The 24,219-nt window shown below is 40.2% G+C and overlaps 1 protein-coding gene across 2 annotated transcripts in view; it reads left to right on the forward strand.

Moving 5' to 3' along the window:
- The window catches only part of ITIH6 (inter-alpha-trypsin inhibitor heavy chain family member 6), a 153,620-nt gene that overhangs the window by 17,140 nt on the left and 112,261 nt on the right, over positions 1–24,219 (forward strand). For both annotated transcript variants that reach the window (XM_053695764.1, XM_053695765.1), the window contains exon 2: positions 1,883–1,918. In XM_053695764.1, coding sequence (XP_053551739.1) covers positions 1,883–1,918 — 36 coding nt within the window. The remainder of the gene's footprint in view (positions 1–1,882; positions 1,919–24,219) is intronic.

The following is a 24,219-nucleotide window of genomic DNA, read 5'->3' on the forward strand; positions in this document are numbered from 1 at the left end:
GTCATCTTATATGCCAGCCCATTTTATAACACCTGTGTAGGGGTGGTTTTTAAAACTAGACTGCAATTAGGAAGGGTTACACAGGTGCAGAGAGAAAACTGGCCCAGCTCTTAAAATATCCATTGATTGCAAATAAATACCTATGATACCCTGATGACATGTTATATTTGCATATTATTCTTGCTCAGAATAATACTATATTTACACTATATACATATAGTGGTATAAATAAACACAGAGATAGGAAAGACAACATTGTTTAGAACAAAATACAATTTAGGGACATGTAAATATGTTTGGAAAAGATTTGTGACATAACACACACACATATATATATATATATATATATATATACACAAGTATGTGCAAAGATATATGTATAAATTCTAGCATTAATAATCATGTTAAAAAAAAGAAAAAAACAGAGAGTCATATCATGATTTTTAGAAATACAAATACACATTAATTTATGTGAAAATATCATATATCAGATTTTTTGTATAACAAATAAATAAAACAATGATATATTATTGTTTGTTCAGGTATAAATCTAGCTATTTCTTGGACATTAACAGATGAAAAATAAAAGATTAGCTTTAGAGAAATGTGCTTGTTCATGGACAGTAATTAAATGGTATAAATAAAGTTGGAAAAAAACAGAATATCCACAACATCAATGACTCTTATTTATCAACAGTCTGATGCTCATCGCTCCGTACTTCACATGCGTGTTTTTGACATACTTTTTAATAAATAAGGGCGTCAGCACTTGTTTACATTGACCTAACAAGTAATGAGGTAGACTGCAGTTTTGTCAAAAAAGGAGATTTACAAGACAAAATATGGAGTTCTGATTATCTTTTTGTCAAGGAAGATGTCAACTATATGATGACAACAGCATGCAGTGGCTGAAAGGAAGGGCCCTGAACTGCCTAAACAATAATTGTAGAAAGATGTGAATAATCAGTAGTAAGGTCAAAATGTCCTAAAAAGAACAGACAATGGACACACACACACACAAACTCAAACAAAAACTTGCACATACACCCAAGTAAACACCCACAGAGACACCCACAGAAAACACACAAAGACATACACACACACAGAGAGGTGATATTAGCGCTCCACTTTGTAATACCAGCGCACGATAATGTGCACTGGTATTACAAGCTAGCCGCAATGCGAACGCAACCTCGCTTTCGCATTGCCAGGAAGCTTTGCGCTCACGAGAGCGCGCTTCTATAACTTCTGCGCCAACGAAGGGGGTAAGTCGTGCATTGATGGGCAGCAAACAAATATATAAACAAATATATATGTATATGAATATATACATATATAGTCATTTACATATATATTTTTCTGGGAACACACAGTTCCCATTGACCGCAATGGAAAGGTACTTTTCTGTGCCGTTTTTTTTTTCTAACACCCCACTCCCATCAACTTTAACCCCAAAATACTACTTTGTACACTCATTTTATAAAAAAAAAAAAAGATGCAGCCATCTTTATTTTTTAATAAACTACACTAGACTGTATTTTGGGGCAGATTTATAAAATTAACCACAGATATGATCTATGGTTAATTTTATAAACGCTAATTGCTACCGCGAGCTTGCGGTAGCAATAACCAGCCACTTGTAATGGCTGCTAAATTATTGCACTCCCGCAAACGGGCAAATTGGTTAGCGTGTCCCGAGCTATCAATAGTGCGCCACTCCTAATCTAGCCCAATGTGTCTGACTGAATACAGTCAGAAAGAGTAGTTATCTGAGACACAATTACTATTTGGTTTAATAAATTAAATTCATGTATTGAATTTTATTTAATTTGTGCTCTCAATCGTTGTACTAAATACTTATGCATTTTTCTTTCTTTTACAGAGATTTAAACGCCAGCTCCGAACGCAAAAGACTGAGGTAGGAATTCTTTTTAAATTTACTTTTTGTATGTTCATATTATGTTACCCCATAAAGACAGTGCTTTTGTTCGTATGCATACAGAGGACCATTTAAATAGTTTGCAAATAAACAAGTATGCTATGTACCAGCATCCTGTGACAAATTGATAGAAACCTGACTCTATTTGTCACAGCAAAACAACTTAATCATGCTGTTAAAGATTTGTGTATTTTTCCAAAAAGCAGAGAATAGCTGTTATATAAAAAGTCACATCTTCCTTGACTGAACCTGAACAATTGGGGTCAGTGTATTCTCTCACACACATCAGAAGGAACCTCTCATTAAAAGCTCCCCTCCTAGTAGAGGAAGGAAATATCTCAGGAATGTGAGGTGGGCATGATGTTTACACAACAAGCCTGTGGTGGCTACTTGCTGGGAATGAGTGTAAATGTCCCCAGTAAACCAAGGAGCCAATGTCCACCATGAATAAACATGAAAGTGAAATACTGATAGTAGAACAAGATGGCATGTGAGTCATAGATTAGCAACAGCCCTATTGCTATCAATAGTGGAGGATCAGAAGTTGAAAAGTTAAAGTACTTCTACAGCCCCTAAGTTATAGCGACTGCTGTTACTTTCTAAATGAGTTGCTAGAACATACTAGAAATTGTCTTATGACTATCAATATTGTGTGCGCAATTCTCTAGATGAACCTCTTTTTGACACTGACACCTAAATAGTTGTTGTACAGCTTATTGTAGCTATCTTACAGGTGCTTTTAGGTAGACAAAGTTTAGTGCAGAGGATCAAACCAATACTTATCCATTCCCACATCATATATTAACAAAATACACCGTGCCCACCACCACAGCAATTAACCCTAACCATTCTGCCCCCCACTCTTAACCCTAATGTTGACCATCCACTATCACAAATAAGGATGACTGATCCCCTCAACTGTACTATCCCAATAATTGAAAACAAAGGTCATATATTTAATCTTTGCCATTAAAAAGTGTACCTTTTTTCGTTTTTAATCCATCTGTGAAAGGGTTACATTAGTGCAAATAGTAATGCTTCTTTTGCAATGTTATGCCGGCCCACTTGGATGAACTCTTTTTTTTTTTTTTTAAATCATAATTCCAGTGAACATCTAATCAACATGTGTGTCATGTGACAATCTTGAAGTCCAGTCCCTTTAAAGCCCTTAGAAAGCCTAAAATGCTCTTTACATCACAGCCCAGCCAAAAGAGGAAATGAAGAGGGCGGAGGAACAGACAATACCAATTAGGATTATAAACCCTTTATTATAAAATTTATATACACTTTCTTGTTGTATTTATGTGGTTTTACTTGCAAAGTAATATATTTTTCATTGCAACATTCTTATAGTCTGAAATTTACCATTACTTTAATGCTATACAGCCCTTCTACATACACCCCATAGGTATCCCCCCACCAAAAATACCCCAGAGATCATCCTATAGGTTTAACTCCCCTATACTTGTTTCACCATTGCTAATTCCTCACTGAAGCAGTCCCCTCCCCCATTGCAAATGACGTATCCCCCAATTTTAAAAATTAAACTAACTAATTCTTAATTTTATCATACCCAAGTCCAGTTATGGATTCTTCGGCTTTTTTGCCAGCAGCAACAGGCCCTTGTCTTCTGAGTTGTTCCCACTATTTATATTAAAAAAAAAAATCGAATCATGATTGGTTAATCATCTTAAACAATTAGGATTGTGGATGGGCAGACTGTCAAAATTATGCTCATTCACTCTTAATTGGTGAATGGGATTTACATTTTCTATAGAAGTAAGAACGCCTAACAAAGATGAGAACATAAGAAGATAATAAAAAGAGCACCTGTTCCTGCTGGCCAGAAGAAGCTGAAGACTGATTATTTTCTACTGGACTTTCTAAATGTAAGGGTAAATGGCCTTTTACTTTATATTTATCCAGGATTGTATCTAATCTTTTTATTTTTATTTTGGGGTTAGGTTACTTGTGGTAAGGGAAGGAACCAAGTAGAAGGTGTTTCTGATGGAAGGGGACAAGTAGGGTGGTTTGGTTCTGTGGCATGTTATTTGAAATGGGGAAGTGGATAGTTTAATGTTGATTACCAATGGACATATCTTAGGAACCACTATCATTTATTGACCCACATATTGTTGCTGAATAATAGCTGGTTACTAAAATAACCTACCATGAGAAATCTGCTGTCATTAAATTTTTTTCCATAGGATATTGGCTTTAGAAGCTGAAATTATTTTAGCTATTGTAAGATACTTTTGTAATAAAATCTGACCTTAAATATTATATATTAACACTATACAGAAATAAAAGTGTGTGCATGGAATAACCAGTGGGAGCTTACAGGGCAGATTTTCAGGATTACCTTTGCTGCAAGCCGGGTTAATCATGTTTATTAATCAGCTGATTATTTCGCCTATGCGCCAGTTCAGATATCCTGAAGATCTGACCTGTTAGGGAGGTCTGAGGACAGGTTTGAAAACTCCTGGGAGCCGATTTATCATCAGTCTGTCTGACATGATCCGCTCAGCGGATCATGTCCGACACACATTGATGAATGCCGACAGCATACGCTGTTGGCATTTATCTTTGCACAAGCAGTTCTAGTGAACTGCTTGTGCAGTGCCGCATTGCCGCCCCCTGCAGATTCTCGGTCAATCGGCCGCTAGTTGGGGGTGTCAATCAGCTCGATCGTATAGGATTGGGCGGATTGATGTCCGAAACCTCAGAGCAGGACCGCTGCTTCATAACTTCTGTTTCTGGCGAGCCTAACAGCTCGCGCGGAAACAGGGGCATCAAGCTCCATTCGGAGCTTGATAATTCGGCCCCCTGGTCTAGATGATGACTGAGGAATGGTGGAAACAGAAGGGGGGATTGCGTGGTGTAGTTTACAGCAGAATCATTTGGAGAAGATTTTTTTTTATTATGTTTAATAAAACTAAGTGTTTTAAGGTTTCTGTTATTCTTTAATGAAAGTGTCTGATATCTACTGGAAACAGTAATGATAAAACATTCACATTTTATTCAGAGTTATTACGCCAACATGTTACTACTAATTGGGACTCAGGTTTCATATCTTCTTGGAGATGTAGCACCTCAGAAGCTTTTGTCCTCTCCTCATATACAGTGTCACTTCCTACTACACCAAAAAACTGAGATATAATATCCCAAATATATCACGTTCTGGTCAAAATATCTTAGCAAATAAAAGGCAATAGTGGTTTGCTAAAGAAAATGGTTGGCTCCATACGTTGGTTTTCTTTTAGTTGATTTACTGACTTGCTGGGAGAATGTTAATTATTTTGCTGGTTTCTTGTTTTAAATTCATTCAGGTTAACTAGACAATCGTAGGAAGCATCTTAGCTAAACTGTAATACATTTAGTTCAACATTGCATCTACAGTGGGGCAAAAAGTATTTAGTCAGCCACCAATTATGCATGTTCTCCCACTTAAGAAGATGAGAGAGGCCTGTAATGTTCATCATAGGTATACCTCAACTATGAGAGACAAAATGTGGAAACAAATCCAGACAATCACATTGTCTGATTTGGAAAGAATTTATTTGCTTATTATGGTGGAAAATAAGTATTTGGTCACCTACAAACAAGCAAGATTTCTTGCTCTCACAGACCTGTATCTTCTTCTTTAAGAGGCTCCTCTGTCCTCCACTCATTACCTGTATTAATGGCACCTGTTTGAACTTGTTATCAGTATAAAAGACACCTGTCCACAACCTCAAACAGTCACACTCCAAGCTCCACTATGGTGATTACCAAAGAGCTGTCAAAGGACACCAGAAACAAATTGTAGACCTGCACCAGACTGGGAAGACTGAATCTGCAATAGGCAAGCAGCTTGGTGTGAAGAAATCAACTGTGGGAGCAATAATTAGAAAATGGAAGACATACAAGACCACTGATAATCTCCCTCGATCTGGGGCTCCACGCAAGATCTCACCCCGTGGGATCAAAATGATCACAAGAACGGTGAGCAAACATCCCAGAACCACACGGGGGGACCTAGTGAATGACCTGCAGAGAGCTGGGACCAACGTAACAAAGGCTACCATCAGTAACACACTACGCCGCTGGGGACTCAGATTCTGCAGTGCCAGATGTGTCCCCCTGCTTAAGCCAGTACATGTCCAGGCCTGTCTGAAGTATGCTAGAGAGCATTTGGATTGGGAGAATGTCATATGGTCAGATGAAACTAAAGTAGAACTGTTTGGTAGAAACACAACTCGTTGTGTTTGGAGGAGAGAGAATGCTGAGTTGCAACCAAAGAAAACCATAACTACTGTGAAGCATGGGGGTGGCAACATCATGCTTTGGGGCTGTTCTCTGCAAAGGGAACAGGACGACTGATCCGTGTACATGAAAGAATGAATGGGGCCATGTATTGTGAGATTTTGAGTGCAAACCTGCTTCCATCAGCAAGGGCATTGAAGATGAAACGTGGCTGGGTCTTTCAGCATGACAATGATCCCAAACACATCGCCCGGGCAATGAAGGAGTGGCTTCGTAAGAAGCATTTCAAGGTCCTGGAGTGGCCTAGCAAGTCTCCAGATCTCAACCCCATAGAAAACCTTTGGAGGGAGTTGAAAGTCTGTGTTGCCCAGCAACAGCCCCAAAACATCACTGCTCTAGAGGAGATCTGCATGCAGGAATGGACCAACATACCAGCAACAGTGTGTGACAACCTTGTGAAGACTTACAGAAAACGTTGTCATTGCCAACAAAGGATATATAACAAAGTATTGAGATGAACTTTTGATATTGACCAAATACTTATTTTCCACCACCATTTGCAAATAAATTCTTTCCAAATCCGACAATGTGATTGTCTGGATTTGTTTCCACATTTTGTCTCTCATAGTTGAGGTATACCTATGATGAAAATTGCAGGCCTCTCTCATCTTCTTAAGTGGGAGAACTTGCACAATTGGTGGCTGACTAAATACTTTTTTTCCCCACTGTATAAAGGCCACTTTCCATTTTTTACTTTTATACAGGGGACTAATCTGTTGTCTATAAAACATTATCCCTGACTCAGTGATGCACCACATATTGGCGATAGTCTCCTTTCTCTGTTTTACACATCAGTCCTGCGGTCTGTCTTCTTTTCTATATGAATGTGCACTGAAGACAGTTTAAATTTTGTTCTCCACCCCAACATGTAATCTTTGCTTCTTTTATTGTAGATAAACCCTTGTTCAGCCCTGACAAAGCAATGAGTTCAGAGAGTGCAATTGTACAGAACATGCCTTGAAAGTATTGGCTATTGTACATCATTCCAGTAGATAGATTTATAAACTACGGATCTTGGTAATGTTTATATCGATGAAGGAAATTAAATCACATATTTTGTTGTTACGTATTAATCCATGTCTGTCAACAATTCTACAGGTTTTAGGTGTGACACCTGAGCACAGATGTCCCTCAAAATTTTTTATCAAGGTTAGAAACACACTGTATATGGTGAGAAAGTCATAGGTATCACGGAAACCAGAATAACTCATAGGGACTTACATTTGGGACTAGAGAATATTTTGGTAGTTGTACTACATCAAAATGAAAATTACTGAGCATGCTTGAGGTCCTAAAAAACAATATTTTATTAAGGTAAAAATGGCATATGGAAGTCAATCAGTGACCAACAACAGTCTTACGTATGTTGCACAGATTACAGGAGCTTAATCACAGACTACTCAAAATACCATTGAATATTTAAATACCCAACAACCAATCAAATCTTAGCACAGAATAATGTCAGAAAGTAGCTCCAACAATGATTTAATAAAAAACAAATTGTGCTTATATGGCATTTCCATGAGCCAAATTCCACAATGTGCAAATATTACAATTAAAAACATACATAAAAGCAACAAATTAATTTAGTTATTGTGGTCATAAGTGTGTTTATTATGTAATTACATCCACAAACGCATTATGCAACATGTATAGAATGTTTTAACATTATGTATACACTTATTGCAAGTATTACAGAATGCAAATTAAAATAACAGATACATAGCAAATAATTACTACGCTAGCTTACATTATTAGATAAATATCCTGCAGTCTTCAGTTACCTTTATTACAGTGAGTTATCAATATAATTATTATTACTCAATGCATTTGTCAGATATGGCAATGCACAGAACAGATTATGCTAACATGACACCCCAAGTCTGGATCATGCAGTAAATTGATAGGATATTAATTTGTTACTCAGTAGAAGACCATACATATACATTTTTAATTAGCGGCACTTGTACCGTTTCGTATTCTAATGAGTGTGATACAAACGGAAAGTGAAGGTTTTGTGTTAAAATATCATAGAAATGATGATGGTTCCGTCATTCTCATGAATTTATTCTGTTCTAAAATTTGAATCTCACACAAATTTATTTACAGAGTAGAAATTTAGCATTCTAATATTTATCTATACAAAGGTTCCAAGGCAGATCAAACACTTGCTTCTTCATTATTCAAGCTGAATTAGTACCCGCATCTTTGTTATTCAAAAGTAACTATACAATTGCTGATGGATCACATGTGACCTGAGATCATATTCTCATTTCATGCTGCAAATGCTAACACTTGTTATCATATACAGTATGTAATACAGACAGTGTAGCAGAAATCCACTGGGTTTTCTTTGTTTGATGAGCACATTTCACCTGGTTCTTATCCTGAAAAGGAGAGCTCAAAACTAGTACAGTGCACTTATAGGGAAATCTCATTAAAGAAACGCAACATTTTGAAGTGTTGCTAACAATAATCTGTGAAAGTAACAAAAGCATCAGTCTTTTTTACATTTCCTAATTTGTTTTTGCAGTCTGTCTGCCAGTGTTGTTATAAGTAGAAATTAAGTAACTTTTACAAACTGTGGGTTGCAGAAGATAGAAAACAAACCCCAATTAATGGTGAGGTCCAATGCAACTTAAAATTAAAAATACTCGAATACACTGGAAAGAAAGAAAGAGAAACAAAGAAAGAGAGAAAGAAGAAAGAAAGATAGAGCGAGAGAAAGAAAGAGAAAGAAAGAGTAAGAAAGAAAGAAAAAGAGAGAGAGAGATAATGAGAAAGAAGCCACATAATAACTGGCAGTGCAAAGACGCACAATGGGGTTAATTTATTAAAGTGCGAGTATCATGTCCGCCGCACATCGATAAATGCAGACAGCATACGCCGTCGGCATTTATCATTACACAAGCAGTTCTTGTGAACTGCTTGTGCAAAGCCGCCCCCTGCAGATTTGCGGCCCTAGGGGGTGTCAATCAGCCCGATTGTATAGGTTCGGGCGGATTGAAGACCGCAGCCTCAGAGGCAGCGGACAAGTTATGGGGAAGCGGTCTTAAGACAGCTACTTCCTAACTACTGTTTCCGGCGAGCCTGAAGGCCATTCGGAGCTTGATAATTTGGCCCCAATAACTGAGAATAGCCATGCAAAGCACTTTGCACAGAATATTTATTAGATTGGAATAGACCCTATGGAAAAAAAGTGAGAGAGGAAGAAAGATATTACAAATGAAAGAGACACGTCCTTGATTTTATTTTTAGAATCGCAGGGTTGGTTGTGTTTAGTTAAACTATTGTCCTTATGTTCAAAATACAAATATTGGGTCAATGTGCATGAATAATGCCTGTGTTCTCATGTTTCCTCTTGTAAAAGATTCAGTTCAAATAAAGGGAAAAGCAGGGTTTATTAAAATTTAGCAGCAGACGCAAAACCTGGTGGGATCTTCATGGTGAAAGCCTCCCCACCTAATTGAGGAGATAGGGCCTGGGAGTCACAGGGGTCTCTATGAATCCTCATGTTGGTTAACAGAGATTAATAGTAAATTGCATATGACATAGCTGCAGAGTTTGGACAAGACAATTTCTATTTTGCTAGAATGGAATATCGGAAAATGTACCCATATGATGCATTGAAAACATTGACTTCGGGGATCACAATCCACCCAACCAGACGTTATCAACAAAATATCAACAACAAAATGGACGCATCAAATTTAACAGCCAAAGTCACTAGATAATCTGCAAAACTGGCCTTTTGACATGTTTGTGATTTGGAATCATTATATTATTTTGTGTATGTGGAATACTCTCTTAAATGGCCACTGATCTTATTTTAGATGCATATATTTATCAGATTTAATCAGCTCCAATGCATCTGTTTCCGCGCGAGCCTTCAGGCTCTCTCCGGAAACAAGAGTTAAGAATCAGACTGCTGCTCCTTAACTCGTACGCCTCCTCTGAGGCTGCGGACATCAATCCGCCCGATCGTATATGATCGGGTTGATTGACACCCCCTGATAGTGGCCAATTGGTTGTGAATTTTCAGGGGGCAGCATTGCACAAGCAGTTCACCAGACCATAGTCTAGACTCATTAAACCATATTTATTACTATTGTAAAGTTTACAAATAAACATATATTTAATAGAATTTAATTCTAAGATCAAACCTCTATGGAACACATGCTTCCTCACCCTTTCTAAGATTCACCTACAGAAAACTCCTGCCCTAGCCCTTCTACGCATAGGCACTCACACTTCGCCCAAACATCATGGCTATATATGCATGTATCTGTTTTCTGCAGTTAAATCTATCTTTGCTAAAGCTAGGAAATTAGAGCTACCCCCAAAATGGTGAGTAATCAGTAGCACTATGGCCTATATATACTCAATGGAAAAATACATTTTCCACTCCTTAAACAAAACAGACTTATTCGAAATCGCTTGGGCTGACTGGAAAGAAAACTTTAATACTCATTGGCGACCTAATGCAACTATAACTGCTTAAATATACCTGACAAGCATTACCCGACTTTCCTATACACGACCATACCCCAAATACATCTCGACATATAACTTACTTTATCTATATTAGATTTATATAATGTAAATTGATTGACAGCCCCTGCTAATGGCTGATTAGCCACCAGCAAGCAGGGGGCAGCATTGCATAAGCATTGTTAAATTGCAATGTTAAATGCTGACAGTGTATGCTGTCTGCTCGCAATGAGGTCCGGCGGACATGATTCTTGATAGAGAACCATGTCTGCCTAACCTATGATAAATGGAGCCCATGGTTCCTTTAACCCTATTAGCTCATTTCGATTTTCGGTGATCAATATTTTAACTGTGCCATTATGAGGAAATCGAGATTTAGGGGCCAATTTATCAAGGTGTTAATCTCGACGCATTCGCTGAGAACAAACAATAATATCTCATAGAAATTTATTTTTCTATTTATTTTTTTATACAAAAAATCTGATATATGATATTTTCACATAAATTAATGTGTATTTGTATTTTGATAAATCATGATATGCTTATCTTGTGGGTTTTTTTTTTTAATGATTATTAATGCTAGAATTTCTATATATATATATATATATATATTTTTGCACATACTTGTATATATATATATATATATATATATATATATATATGTTATGTCAGAATTTTTTTTTTTGTTCTAAACAATGTTGTCTTTCATATCTCTGTGTTTATTTATACCACTATATGTATATAGTGTAAATATAGTATTATTCTGAATAATTGTGAATATAACATTTAATCAGAGTATCATGTATTTATTTGCAAACAATGGATATTTTAAGAACTGGGCCAGTTTTCTATCTGCACCTGTGTATCACTTCCTGATTTAAGTCTAGTTTTAAACACCACTCCTACACAGGTGTTAACAAATGGGGTGGCATTTAAGATGACATTTCTTAATAAAAATAAAGAAGTGATTTCAATTTCTGCTGTATCTGATTCATGACAGTTTAATGTTAGGTAGACTATCCCTTTGAGCTTTTAGCTTAAGATTATATTGAATCAAACATCATTCGATTATTAAAATCATTGTCAAAAATATTACACTGTGTGGCCTGTCATCATCAATGTTTATCTTTAATACTAATTTCACATATGCATACTTTCAAAGTATAATACACAATGTAACACATGGCACTTACAGGTTCTGATGAGTGATAAGTGACACAAGTATAGAGCAATTTGATTCGTTAGTGATAGTAGAACATTTATATTTAAATCAGATTGGCTGATTTCATTAATCATGTGATTATGCATTTCCCAATAAAAAGTGGTGGAAAATTTTACTAGTTTGTGAGTTGTTTAGGAGTTTGAATATTGCGTCAAATTTGGTGCAAAGTATTGCATCAAATCTGGTGCGAAGTGGAGAGTGGGACTTGTATTACATGCGTTAAACATGGTGCAAATAGATTTATCTAAAAAAGGAAGTTAGCTATATTATGTAATGTATTTATTTCATTTTTATCCCTATAAGCAATACTTCGCACCAAATTGGAAGTAATACTTTGGACCAAATTTGAAGCAATAATATTGTCTCCTTGCTTTGTGAAGAACTCAATGGCAGAGAGACAAAGCTGTAACATAACCCATAAGTAGGGTAACATTTCCCTACTTGATTTTATTTAGTAATAAGGGCAGATCTGGGTTTCTGTTTGTCAACTTAAAGGACATGAAACCCATATTTCTCCTGTTAAGTGTGGTCAGTCCACGGGTCATCATTACTTCTGGGATATTATCTCCTCCCCTACAGGAAGTGCAAGAGGATTCACCCAGCAGAGCTGCTACATAGCCCCTCCCCTCTACGTCACCTCCAGTCATTCTCTTGCACCCAACGAATAGATAGGATGTGTGAGAGGACTGTGGTGATTTAATTAGTTTATTACCTTCAATCAAAAGTTTGTTATTTTATAATAGCACCGGAGTGTGTTATTCATTCTCTGGTAGAATTTGAAGAAGAATCTACCGGAGTTTTTTCTATGATTTTAGCCGGAGTAGTTAAGATCATATTGCTGTTTCTCGGCCATCTGAGGAGAGGTAAACTTCAGATCAGGGGACAGCGGGCAGATTAATCTGCAAAGAGGTATGTAGCAGTTTGTTATTTTCTGACATGGAATTGATGAGAAAATCCTGCCATACCGTTATAATGTAAACTCAGCCTTAAATGCAGTAGATGTAGCTGGTATCAGGCTGTCATGTATGTATATTTTACACTTCAGTATTCTGGGGAATGGTACTTCACTGGATTTATACTGTATGCATAGACTTAACCTAATTTGCAGGGACTTGCAATAGGTTTTAAATAACAATTAATTTATTGAGGTTAAACGTTTTTTTGCTGGCATGTAAAAACGTTTATTTCTCTGAGGTACTGGGTGAAAAAATGTTTTGGGCACTATTTTTTCCACTTGGCAATAGTTTTGTTTAAATTAAAGCAGTTCACTGATCTCTCTCACTGTTATGTGTGAGGGGGAGGAGCCATTTTTGGCGCTTTTACTACGCATCAAAAAACTCAGTCAGAGGTTCATTTTCTTCCTGCATGATCCGGTTCATCTCTACAGAACTCAGGGATCTCCAAAGCCTTTTTTTGAGGGAGGTAATCATCACAGCAGAGCTGTGAAGATTGTAGTTGACTGTGATAAAAAACGTTTATTTGTGTATTTTTTCTGCTGCCTGGGTTAGTTATCCTTTGCTAATGGGAACAATCCTTTGCTAAAATTGTATATTTCTGACAAAGATTGATGCTATAACTTAATTATTTTCAACTGTCATAATTTTTTCTGTGCTTCTTATAGGCACAGTTCGTTTTCATATTATTGTAAATTACTTGAAAAAGCATTTCCAAGTTGCTAGTTAATTGCTAGTGTGTTAAACATGTCTGATTCAGAGGAAGATACATGTGCTATATGTGCTAATGCCAAAGTGGAGCCCAATAGAAGTTTATGTACTAACTGTATTGATGCTACTTTAAATAAAAGTCAATCTGTACAAATTGAACATATTTCACCAGACAACGAGGGGAGAGTTATGCCGACTAACTCGCCTCACGTGTCAGTACCTGCATCTCCCGCTCGGGAGGTGCGTGATATTGTAGCGCCGAGTACATCTGGGCGGCCATTTCAAATCACATTACAGGATATGGCTACTGTTATGACTGAAGTTTTGGCTAAATTACCAGAACTTAGAGGCAAGCGTGATCACTCTGGGGTGAGAACAGAGTGCGCTGATAATATTAGGGCCATGTCAGACACTGCGTCACAGGCGGCAGAACATGAGGACGGAGAACTTCATTCTGTGGGTGACGGTTCTGATCCAAATAGATTGGATTCAGATATCTCAAATTTTAAATTTAAGCTGGAAAACCTCCGTGTATTACTAGGGGAGGTGTTAGCGGCTCTGAATGATTGTAACACAGTTGCAATACCAGAGAAAATCTGTAGGTTGGATAAATATTTTGCGGTACCGGCGAGTACTGATGTTTTTCCTATACCTAAGAGACTTACTGAAATTGTTACTAAGGAGTGGGATAGGCCCGGTGTGCCGTTCTCACCCCCTCCGATATTTAGAAAAATGTTTCCAATAGACGCCACCACACGGGACTTATGGCAAACGGTCCCTAAGGTGGAGGGAGCAGTTTCTACTTTAGCTAAGCGTACCACTATCCCGGTGGAGGATAGCTGTGCCTTTTCAGATCCAATGGATAAAAAATTAGAGGGTTACCTTAAGAAAATGTTTGTTCAACAAGGTTTTATATTGCAACCTCTTGCATGCATTGCGCCTGTCACGGCTGCAGCAGCATTTTGGTTTGAGTCTCTGGAAGAGACACTTCAATCATCTACACTAGATGAGATTACAGACAAACTTAAAGCCCTTAAGTTAGCTAACTCATTTATTTCAGATGCCGTAGTACATTTAACTAAACTTACGGCTAAGAATTCCGGATTTGCCATTCAGGCACGCAGAGCACTGTGGCTAAAATCCTGGTCAGCTGATGTTACTTCTAAATCTAAATTGCTTAATATACCTTTCAAAGGGCAAACCTTATTCGGGCCCGGGTTGAAAGAGATTATCGCTGACATTACAGGAGGTAAAGGCCATGCCCTGCCTCAGGACAAAGCCAAACCTAGGGCTAGACAGTCTAATTTTCGTTCCTTTCGTAATTTCAAAGCAGGAACAGCATCAACTTCCTCTGCACCAAAACAGGAAGGAGCTGTTGCTCGCTACAGACAAGGCTGGAAACCTAACCAGTCCTGGAACAAGGGCAAGCAGGCCAGGAAACCTGCTGCTGCCCCTAAGACAGCATGAATCGAGGGCCCCCGATCCGGGACCGGATCTAGTAGGGGGCAGACTTTCTCTCTTCGCCCAGGCTTGGGCAAGAGATGTTCAGGATCCCTGGGCGTTAGAGATCATATCTCAGGGATACCTTCTGGACTTCAAATCCTCTCCCCCAAGAGGGAGATTTCATCTGTCAAGGTTATCAACAAACCAAATAAAGAAAGAAGCGTTCCTACGCTGCGTACAAGATCTTTTATTAATGGGAGTGATCCATCCAGTTCCGCGGTCGGAACAAGGACAAGGGTTTTACTCAAATCTGTTTGTAGTTCCCAAAAAAGAGGGAACTTTCAGGCCAATCTTGGATTTAAAGATCCTAAACAAATTCCTAAGAGTTCCATCGTTCAAGATGAAAACGATTCGAACAATTTTGCCCATGATCCAAGAGGGTCAGTACATGACCACAGTGGATTTAAAGGATGCTTACCTTCACATACCGATTCACAGAAATCATTACCGGTATCTAAGGTTTGCCTTTCTAGACAGGCATTACCAGTTTGTAGCTCTTCCATTCGGACTGGCTACGGCTCCAAGAATCTTCACAAAGGTTCTGGGTACTCTTCTGGCGGTACTAAGACCGCGAGGAATTTCGGTAGCTCCGTACCTAGACGACATTCTGATACAAGCTTCAAGCTTTCAAACTGCCAAGTCTCATACAGAGTTAGTACTGGCATTTCTAAGGTCGCATGGATGGAAGGTGAACGAAAAGAAGAGTTCTCTCTTTCCACTCACAAGAGTTCCCTTCTTGGGGACTCTGATAGATTCTGTAGAAATGAAGATTTACCTGACAGAAGACAGGTTAACAAAGCTTCAAAATGCATGCCGTGTCCTTCATTCCATTCAACACCCGTCAGTAGCTCAATGCATGGAGGTGATCGGCTTAATGGTAGCGGCAATGGACATAGTACCTTTTGCACGCCTACATCTCAGACCGCTGCAATTGTGCATGCTAAGTCAGTGGAATGGGGATTACTCAGATTTGTCCCCCACTCTGAATCTGAATCAAGAGACCAGAAATTCTCTTCTATGGTGGCTTTATCGGCCACACCTGTCCAGGGGGATGCCATTCAGCAGGCCAGACTGGACAATTGTAACAACAGACGCCAGCCTACTAGGTTGGGGCGCTGTCTGGAATTCTCTGAAGGCTCAGGGACTATGGAATCAGGAGGAGAGTCTCCTTCCAATAAACATTCTGGAATTGAGAGCAGTTCTCAATGCCCTTCTGGCTTGGCCCCAGTTAACAACTCGGGGGTTCATCAGGTTTCAGTCGGACAACATCACGACTGTAGCTTACATCAACCATCAGGGAGGGACAAGAAGCTCCCTAGCAATGATGGAAGTATCAAAGATAATTCGCTGGGCAGAGTCTCACTCTTGCCACCTGTCTGCAATCCACATCCCGGGAGTGGAGAACTGGGAGGCGGATTTCTTAAGTCGTCAGACTTTTCATCCGGGGGAGTGGGAACTTCATCCGGAGGTCTTTGCCCAGATACTTCGACGTTGGGGCAAACCAGAGATAGATCTCATGGCGTCTCGTCAGAACGCCAAGCTTCCTCGCTACGGGTCCAGATCCAGGGATCCGGGAGCGGTTCTGATAGATGCTTTGACAGCACCTTGGACCTTCGGGATGGCTTATGTGTTTCCACCCTTCCCGATGCTTCCTCGATTGATTGCCAGAATCAAACAGGAGAGAGCATCAGTGATTCTAATAGCACCTGCATGGCCACGCAGGACTTGGTATGCAGATCTAGTGGACATGTCATCCTGTCCGCCTTGGTCTCTACCTCTGAAACAGGACCTTCTGATCCAGGGTCCATTCAAACATCAAAATCTAACTTCTCTGAAGCTGACTGCTTGGAAATTGAACGCTTGATTTTATCAAAACGTGTTTTTTCTGAGCCAGTTATTGATACCTTAATACAGGCTAGGAAGCCTGTTACCAGAAGGATTTACCATAAAATATGGCGTAAATACTTATATTGGTGCGAATGCAAGAGTTACTCATGGAGTAAGGTTAGGATTCCAAGGATATTGTCTTTTCTACAAGAAGGTTTAGAAAAGGGGTTATCCGCTAGTTCTTTAAAGGGACAGATTTCAGCTCTGTCCATTCTTTTACACAAACGTCTGTCAGAAGTTCCGGACGTTCAAGCTTTTTGTCAGGCTTTAGCTAGGATCAAGCCTGTGTTTAAAACTGTTGCTCCGCCATGGAGTTTGAACTTAGTTCTTAATGTTTTACAGGGTGTTCCGTTTGAACCCCTTCATTCCATTGATATCAAGTTGTTATCTTGGAAAGTTCTGTTTTTAATGGCTATTTCCTCGGCTCGAAGAGTCTCTGAGTTATCTGCCTTACATTGTGATTCTCCTTATCTGATTTTTCATTCAGACAAGGTAGTTCTGCGTACTAAACCTGGGTTCCTACCTAAGGTGGTCACTAACAGGAATATCAATCAAGAGATTGTTGTTCCATCTTTGTGTCCTAATCCTTCCTCGAAGAAGGAACGTCTGCTACACAATCTAGATGTAGTCCGTGCCCTGAAATTTTATCTACAGGCAACTAAGGATTTTCGTCAAACGTCTTCCCTGTTTGTCGTTTATTCTGGTCAGAGGAGAGGTCAAAAAGCTTCGGCTACCTCTCTCTCTTTTTGGCTTCGTAGCATAATACGATTAGCCTATGAGACTGCTGGACAGCAGCCTCCTGAAAGAATTACAGCTCATTCTACTAGAGCTGTGGCTTCCACTTGGGCCTTTAAGAATGAGGCTTCTGTTGAACAGATTTGCAAGGCTGCAACTTGGTCTTCTCTTCATACTTTTTCCAAATTTTACAAATTTGACACTTTTGCTTCTTCGGAGGCTGTTTTTGGGAGAAAGGTTCTTCAGGCAGTGGTTCCCTCCGTATAAAGAGCCTGCCTGTCCCTCCCATCATCCGTGTACTTTTGCTTTGGTATTGGTATCCCAGAAGTAATGATGACCCGTGGACTGACCACACTTAACAGGAGAAAACAAAATTTATGCTTACCTGATAAATTCATTTCTCCTGTAGTGTGGTCAGTCCACGGCCCGCCCTGTTTTTTATGGCAGGCTAAAGATTTTTTTTTTTTGGATTATACTCCAGTCACCACTACACCCTTGGGCTTCTCCTTTCTCGTTGGTCCTTTGGTCGAATGACTGGAGGTGACGTAGAGGGGAGGAGCTATGTAGCAGCTCTGCTGGGTGAATCCTCTTGCACTTCCTGTAGGGGAGGAGATAATATCCCAGAAGTAATGATGACCCGTGGACTGACCACACTACAGGAGAAATGAATTTATCAGGTAAGCATAAATTTTGTTTTCTCCTGTTAAGTGTAGTCAGTCCACGGGTCATCCATTACTTATGGGATTATATCTCCTCCCTAACAGGAAGTGCAAGAGGATCACCCAAGCAGAGCTGCTATATAGCTCCTCCCCTCTACGTCATACCCAGTCATTCTCTTGCACCTAACTAATAGATAGGACGTGTGAGAGGACTGTGGTTGTTATACTTAGTTTTTATTTCTTCAATCAAAAGTTTGTTATTTTAAACAGCACCGGAGTGTGTTGTTCTTCTCAGGCAGCATTAGAAGAAGAATCTACCTGAGTTTGTGTATGATCTTAGCGGTCGTAACTAAGATCCATTTGCTGTTTCTCGGCCATTCTGAGGAGTGAGGTAACTTCAGAACAGGGGACAGCGGGCAGGGTTCACCTGCAAGGAGGTATGTTGCAGTATATTATTTTCTAAGGAATGGAATTGACTGAGAAAATACTGCTGATACCGATGTAATGTAAGTGCAGCCTTAAATGCAGTAGTAGTGACTGGTATCAGGCTGATATGTATATATGTTTACACTGAGGTATTTCTAGGGAATGGAACTTCACTAAGAAAATACTGTATACATTTAACTTATATTTGAGCCTCCACTGCAACGAAAGCGACTAGCAGCAGGCTTTTTAATAACATTTCATAATTTTATATTTAAAACGTTTACTGGCATGTTAATCGTTTTTCTCTGAAGTACTTGGTGATAAAACTTTATGGGCATTATTTTTCCACATGGCTGTCGTTTATTTATGAATAAAGTCAGTTTACTGAGCTTCCCCACTGTTGTGTTATGAGTGGGAGGGGCCTATTTTGGCGCTTTATTGCGCAGTAAAAATTCAGTCACAGGCTTCCTATTTCTTCCTCCATGATCCAGGACGTCTCTACAGAGCCCAGGGGTCTCCAAAACTTGTTTTGAGGGAGGTAATCACTCACAGCAGACCTGTGAGACTGTGCTTTGACTGTGATAAAAACGCTTATATTAAATTGTTATCCGTTTTTGGGGTACTAAGGGGTTAATCATCCATTTGCTGGTGGGTGCAATCCTTTGCTAACTTAATGCATTTACTGTGAAAATTTGTTTGCTATAACTAATTTGGTTCATTGTTATTTCAACTGTGACAATTTTGTGTGCTTCTTAAAGGCACAGTAACGTTTTTTATATTGCTTGAAAATTTATTTGAAAAGTATTTTCCAAGCTTGCTAGTCTAATTGCTAGTTTGTTTAAACATGTCTGACACAGAGGAATCTCGTTGTGCAATATGTTTAAAGGCCAATGTGGAGCCCAATAGAAATTTGTGTACTAATTGCATTGATGCTACTTTGAATAAAAGCCAATCTGTACATGTAAAGAAAATTTCACCAGACAACGAGGGGGAAGTTATGCCGACTAACTCTCCTCACGTGTCAGTACCTTCGTCTCCCGCTCAGGAGGTGCGTGATATTGTGGCGCCAAGTACATCAGGGCGGCCCTTACAAATCACTTTGCAAGACATGGCTAATGTTATGACTGAAGTATTATCTAAATTGCCAGAATTTAGGGGTAAACGCGACCACTCTGGGGTGAGAACAGAGTGCGCTGATAATAATAGAGCCATGTCTGATACTGCGTCACAATTTGCAGAACATGAGGACGGAGAGCTTCATTCTGTGGGTGACGGATCTGATCCAAGTAAACTGGACTCAGACATTTCAAATTTTAAATTTAAGCTTGAGAACCTCCGCGTATTACTAGGGGAGGTATTAGCGGCTCTGAATGATTGTAACACGGTTGCAATTCCAGAGAAAATATGTAGGCTGGATAAATATTTTGCGGTACCGACGTGTACTGACGTTTTTCCTATACCTAAAAGGCTTACAGAAATTGTTAACAAGGAGTGGGATAGACCCGGTGTGCCTTTTTCACCCCCTCCTATATTTAGAAAAATGTTTCCAATAGACGCCACCACACGGGACTTATGGCAGACGGTCCCTAAGGTGGAGGGAGCAGTTTCTACTCTGGCTAAGCGCACCACTATCCCGGTGGAGGATAGCTGTGCTTTTTCAGATCCAATGGATAAAAAGTTAGAGGGTTACCTTAAGAAAATGTTTGTTCAACAAGGTTTTATATTACAACCCTTTGCATGCATTGCGCCTGTCACGGCTGCGGCGGCATTCTGGTTTGAGTCTCTGGAAGAGACCATTAGCTCAGCTCCATTGGATGAGATTATAGACAAGCTTAGAGTCCTTAAGCTAGCTAATTCATTTATTTCTGATGCCGTAGTACACTTAACTAAGCTTACGGCTAAGAACTCCGGATTCGCCATTCAAGCGCGCAGAGCGCTGTGGCTTAAATCCTGGTCAGCCGATGTGACTTCTAAATCTAAATTGCTTAACATACCTTTCAAAGGGCAAACATTATTCGGGCCCGGTTTGAAAGAGATTATCGCTGACATTACTGGAGGTAAGGGCCATGCCCTGCCTCAAGACAGAGCCAAACCTAGGGCTAAACAGTCTAATTTTCGTGCCTTTCGTAACTTCAAGGCAGGAGCAGCATCAACTTCCTCCGCTCCAAAACAGGAAGGAACTGTTGCTCGCTACAGACAGGGCTGGAAACCTAACCAGTCCTGGAACAAGGGCAAGCAGGCCAGAAAAACTGCTGCCGCCCCTAAAACAGCATGAAGTGAGGGCCCCCGATCCGCAAACGGATCTAGTGGGGGGCAGACTTTCTCTCTTCGCCCAGGCTTGGGCAAGAGATGTCCAGGATCCCTGGGCGTTAGAGATCATATCTCAGGGATATCTTCTGGACTTCAAAGCCTCTCCTCCAAAAGGGAGTTTTCATCTTTCAAGGTTGTCAGCAAACCAGATAAAGAAAGAGGCGTTTCTACGCTGTGTACAAGACCTTTTAATAATGGGAGTGATCCACCCAGTTCCGCGGTCGGAACAAGGACAAGGGTTTTACTCAAATCTGTTTGTGGTTCCCAAAAAAGAGGGAACCTTCAGACCAATCTTGGACTTAAAGATCCTAAACAAATTCCTAAGAGTTCCATCGTTCAAAATGGAAACTATTCGGACAATCTTACCTATGATCCAGAAGGGTCAGTACATGACCACAGTGGATTTAAAGGATGCCTACCTTCACATACCGATTCACAAAGATCATTATCGGTACCTAAGGTTTGCTTTTCTAAACAGGCATTACCAGTTTGTAGCTCTTCCCTTCGGGTTAGCTACAGCTCCAAGAATCTTTACAAAGGTTCTGGGCTCTCTTCTGGCGGTACTAAGACCGCAAGGAATATCGGTAGCTCCGTACCTAGACGACATTCTGATACAAGCGTCAAGTTTCCAAACTGCCAAGTCTCATACAGAGTTAGTTCTGGCATTTCTAAGGTCGCATGGGTGGAAGGTGAACGTAGAAAAGAGTTCTCTATTGCCACTCACAAGAGTTCCCTTCTTGGGGACTCTTATAGATTCTGTAGAAATGAAAATTTACCTGACAGAGAACAGGTCAACAAAACTTCTAAATGCTTGCCGTGTCCTTCATTCCATTCAACACCCGTCAGTGGCTCAATGCATGGAGGTAATCGGCTTAATGGTAGCGGCAATGGACATAGTACCTTTTGCACGCCTGCATCTCAGACCACTGCAATTATGCATGCTAGGTCAGTGGAATGGGGATTACTCAGATTTGTCCCCTATGCTGAATCTGGATCAAGAGACCAGAGATTCTCTTCTATGGTGGCTTTCTCGGCCACATCTGTCCAAGGGGATGCCCTTTAGCAGGCCAGATTGGACGATTGTAACAACAGACGCCAGCCTGCTAGGTTGGGGCGCTGTCTGGAATTCCCTGAAGGCTCAGGGATCTTGGACTCAGGAGGAGAAACTCCTTCCAATAAACATTCTGGAATTAAGAGCGGTTTTCAATGCTCTTCTGGCTTGGCCTCAGTTAGCAACTCTGAGGTTCATCAGGTTCCAGTCGGACAACATCACGACTGTGGCTTACATCAACCATCAGGGAGGGACAAGGAGTTCCCTAGCGATGATGGAAGTCTCAAAGATAATTCGCTGGGCAGAGTCTCACTCTTGCCACCTGTCAGCGATCCACATCCCAGGAGTGGAGAACTGGGAGGCGGATTTCCTAAATCGCCAGACTTTTCATCCGGGGGAGTGGGAACTTCATCCGGAGGTATTTGCCCAACTGCTTCGGCGTTGGGGCAAACCAGATCTGGATCTCATGGCGTCTCGCCAGAACGCCAAGCTTCCTTGTTACGGATCCAGGTCCAGGGACCCGGGAGCGGTACTGATAGATGCTCTGACAGCACCTTGGGTCTTCAACATGGCTTATGTGTTTCCACCCTTCCCGATGCTTCCTCGATTGATTGCCAGAATCAAACAGGAGAGAGCATCTGTGATTCTAATAGCGCCTGCGTGGCCACGCAGGACCTGGTATGCAGATCTAGTGGACATGTCGTCCTGTCCACCATGGTCTCTGCCTCTGAGACAGGACCTTCTGATTCAGGGTCCTTTCAAACATCCAAATCTAATTTCTCTGAGGCTGACTGCATGGAGATTGAACGCTTGATTCTATCAAAGCGTGGATTCTCGGAGTCAGTGATTGATACCTTAATACAGGCTAGGAAACCTGTTACCAGGAAGATTTACCATAAAATATGGCGTAAATACTTGCATTGGTGCGAATCCAAGAGTTACTCATGGAGTTAGGTTAGGATTCCTAGGATATTGTCTTTTCTACAAGAAGGTTTAGAAAAAGGTTTATCTGCTAGCTCGTTAAAGGGACAGATCTCAGCTCTGTCCATCCTGTTACACAAACGTCTGTCTGAAGTTCCAGACGTTCAGGCTTTTTGTCAGGCTTTGGCCAGGATTAAGCCTGTGTTTAAAACTGTTGCTCCGCCGTGGAGCTTAAACTTAGTTCTTAACGTTTTACAGGGTGTTCCGTTTGAACCCCTTCATTCCATTGATATCAAGCTGTTATCTTGGAAAGTTCTGTTTTTAATGGCTATTTCCTCGGCTCGAAGAGTCTCTGAGTTATCGGCCTTACATTGTGATTCTCCTTATCTGATTTTTCATTCAGACAAGGTAGTTCTGCGTACTAAACCTGGGTTCTTACCTAAGGTAGTCACTAACAGGAATATCAATCAAGAGATTGTTGTTCCATCATTGTGCCCTAACCCTTCTTCAAAGAAGGAACGACTTCTGCACAATCTGGACGTCGTCCGTGCCCTGAAATTTTATTTGCAGGCAACTAAAGATTTTCGACAAACTTCTTCCCTGTTTGTCGTTTACTCTGGACAGAGGAGAGGTCAAAGGGCTTCGGCTACCTCTCTCTCTTTCTGGCTTCGTAGCATAATACGTTTAGCCTATGAGACTGCTGGACAGCAGCCTCCTGAAAGAATTACAGCTCATTCTACCAGAGCTGTGGCTTCCACTTGGGCCTTTAAGAATGAGGCCTCTGTTGAACAGATTTGCAAGGCTGCAACTTGGTCTTCACTTCACACCTTTTCAAAATTTTACAAATTTGACACTTTTGCTTCTTCGGAGGCTGTTTTTGGGAGAAAGGTTCTTCAGGCAGTGGTTCCTTCCGTGTAAAGATCCTGCCTGTCCCTCCCGTCATCCGTGTACTTTTAGCTTTGGTATTGGTATCCCATAAGTAATGGATGACCCGTGGACTGACTACACTTAACAGGAGAAAACATAATTTATGCTTACCTGATAAATTCCTTTCTCCTGTAGTGTAGTCAGTCCACGGCCCACCCTGTTTTTACGGCAGGTCTAAA

Source organism: Bombina bombina, chromosome 12 (genome assembly GCF_027579735.1).
Source record: "Bombina bombina isolate aBomBom1 chromosome 12, aBomBom1.pri, whole genome shotgun sequence".
In the NCBI taxonomy this organism is placed as follows: Eukaryota; Metazoa; Chordata; class Amphibia; order Anura; family Bombinatoridae; genus Bombina; species Bombina bombina.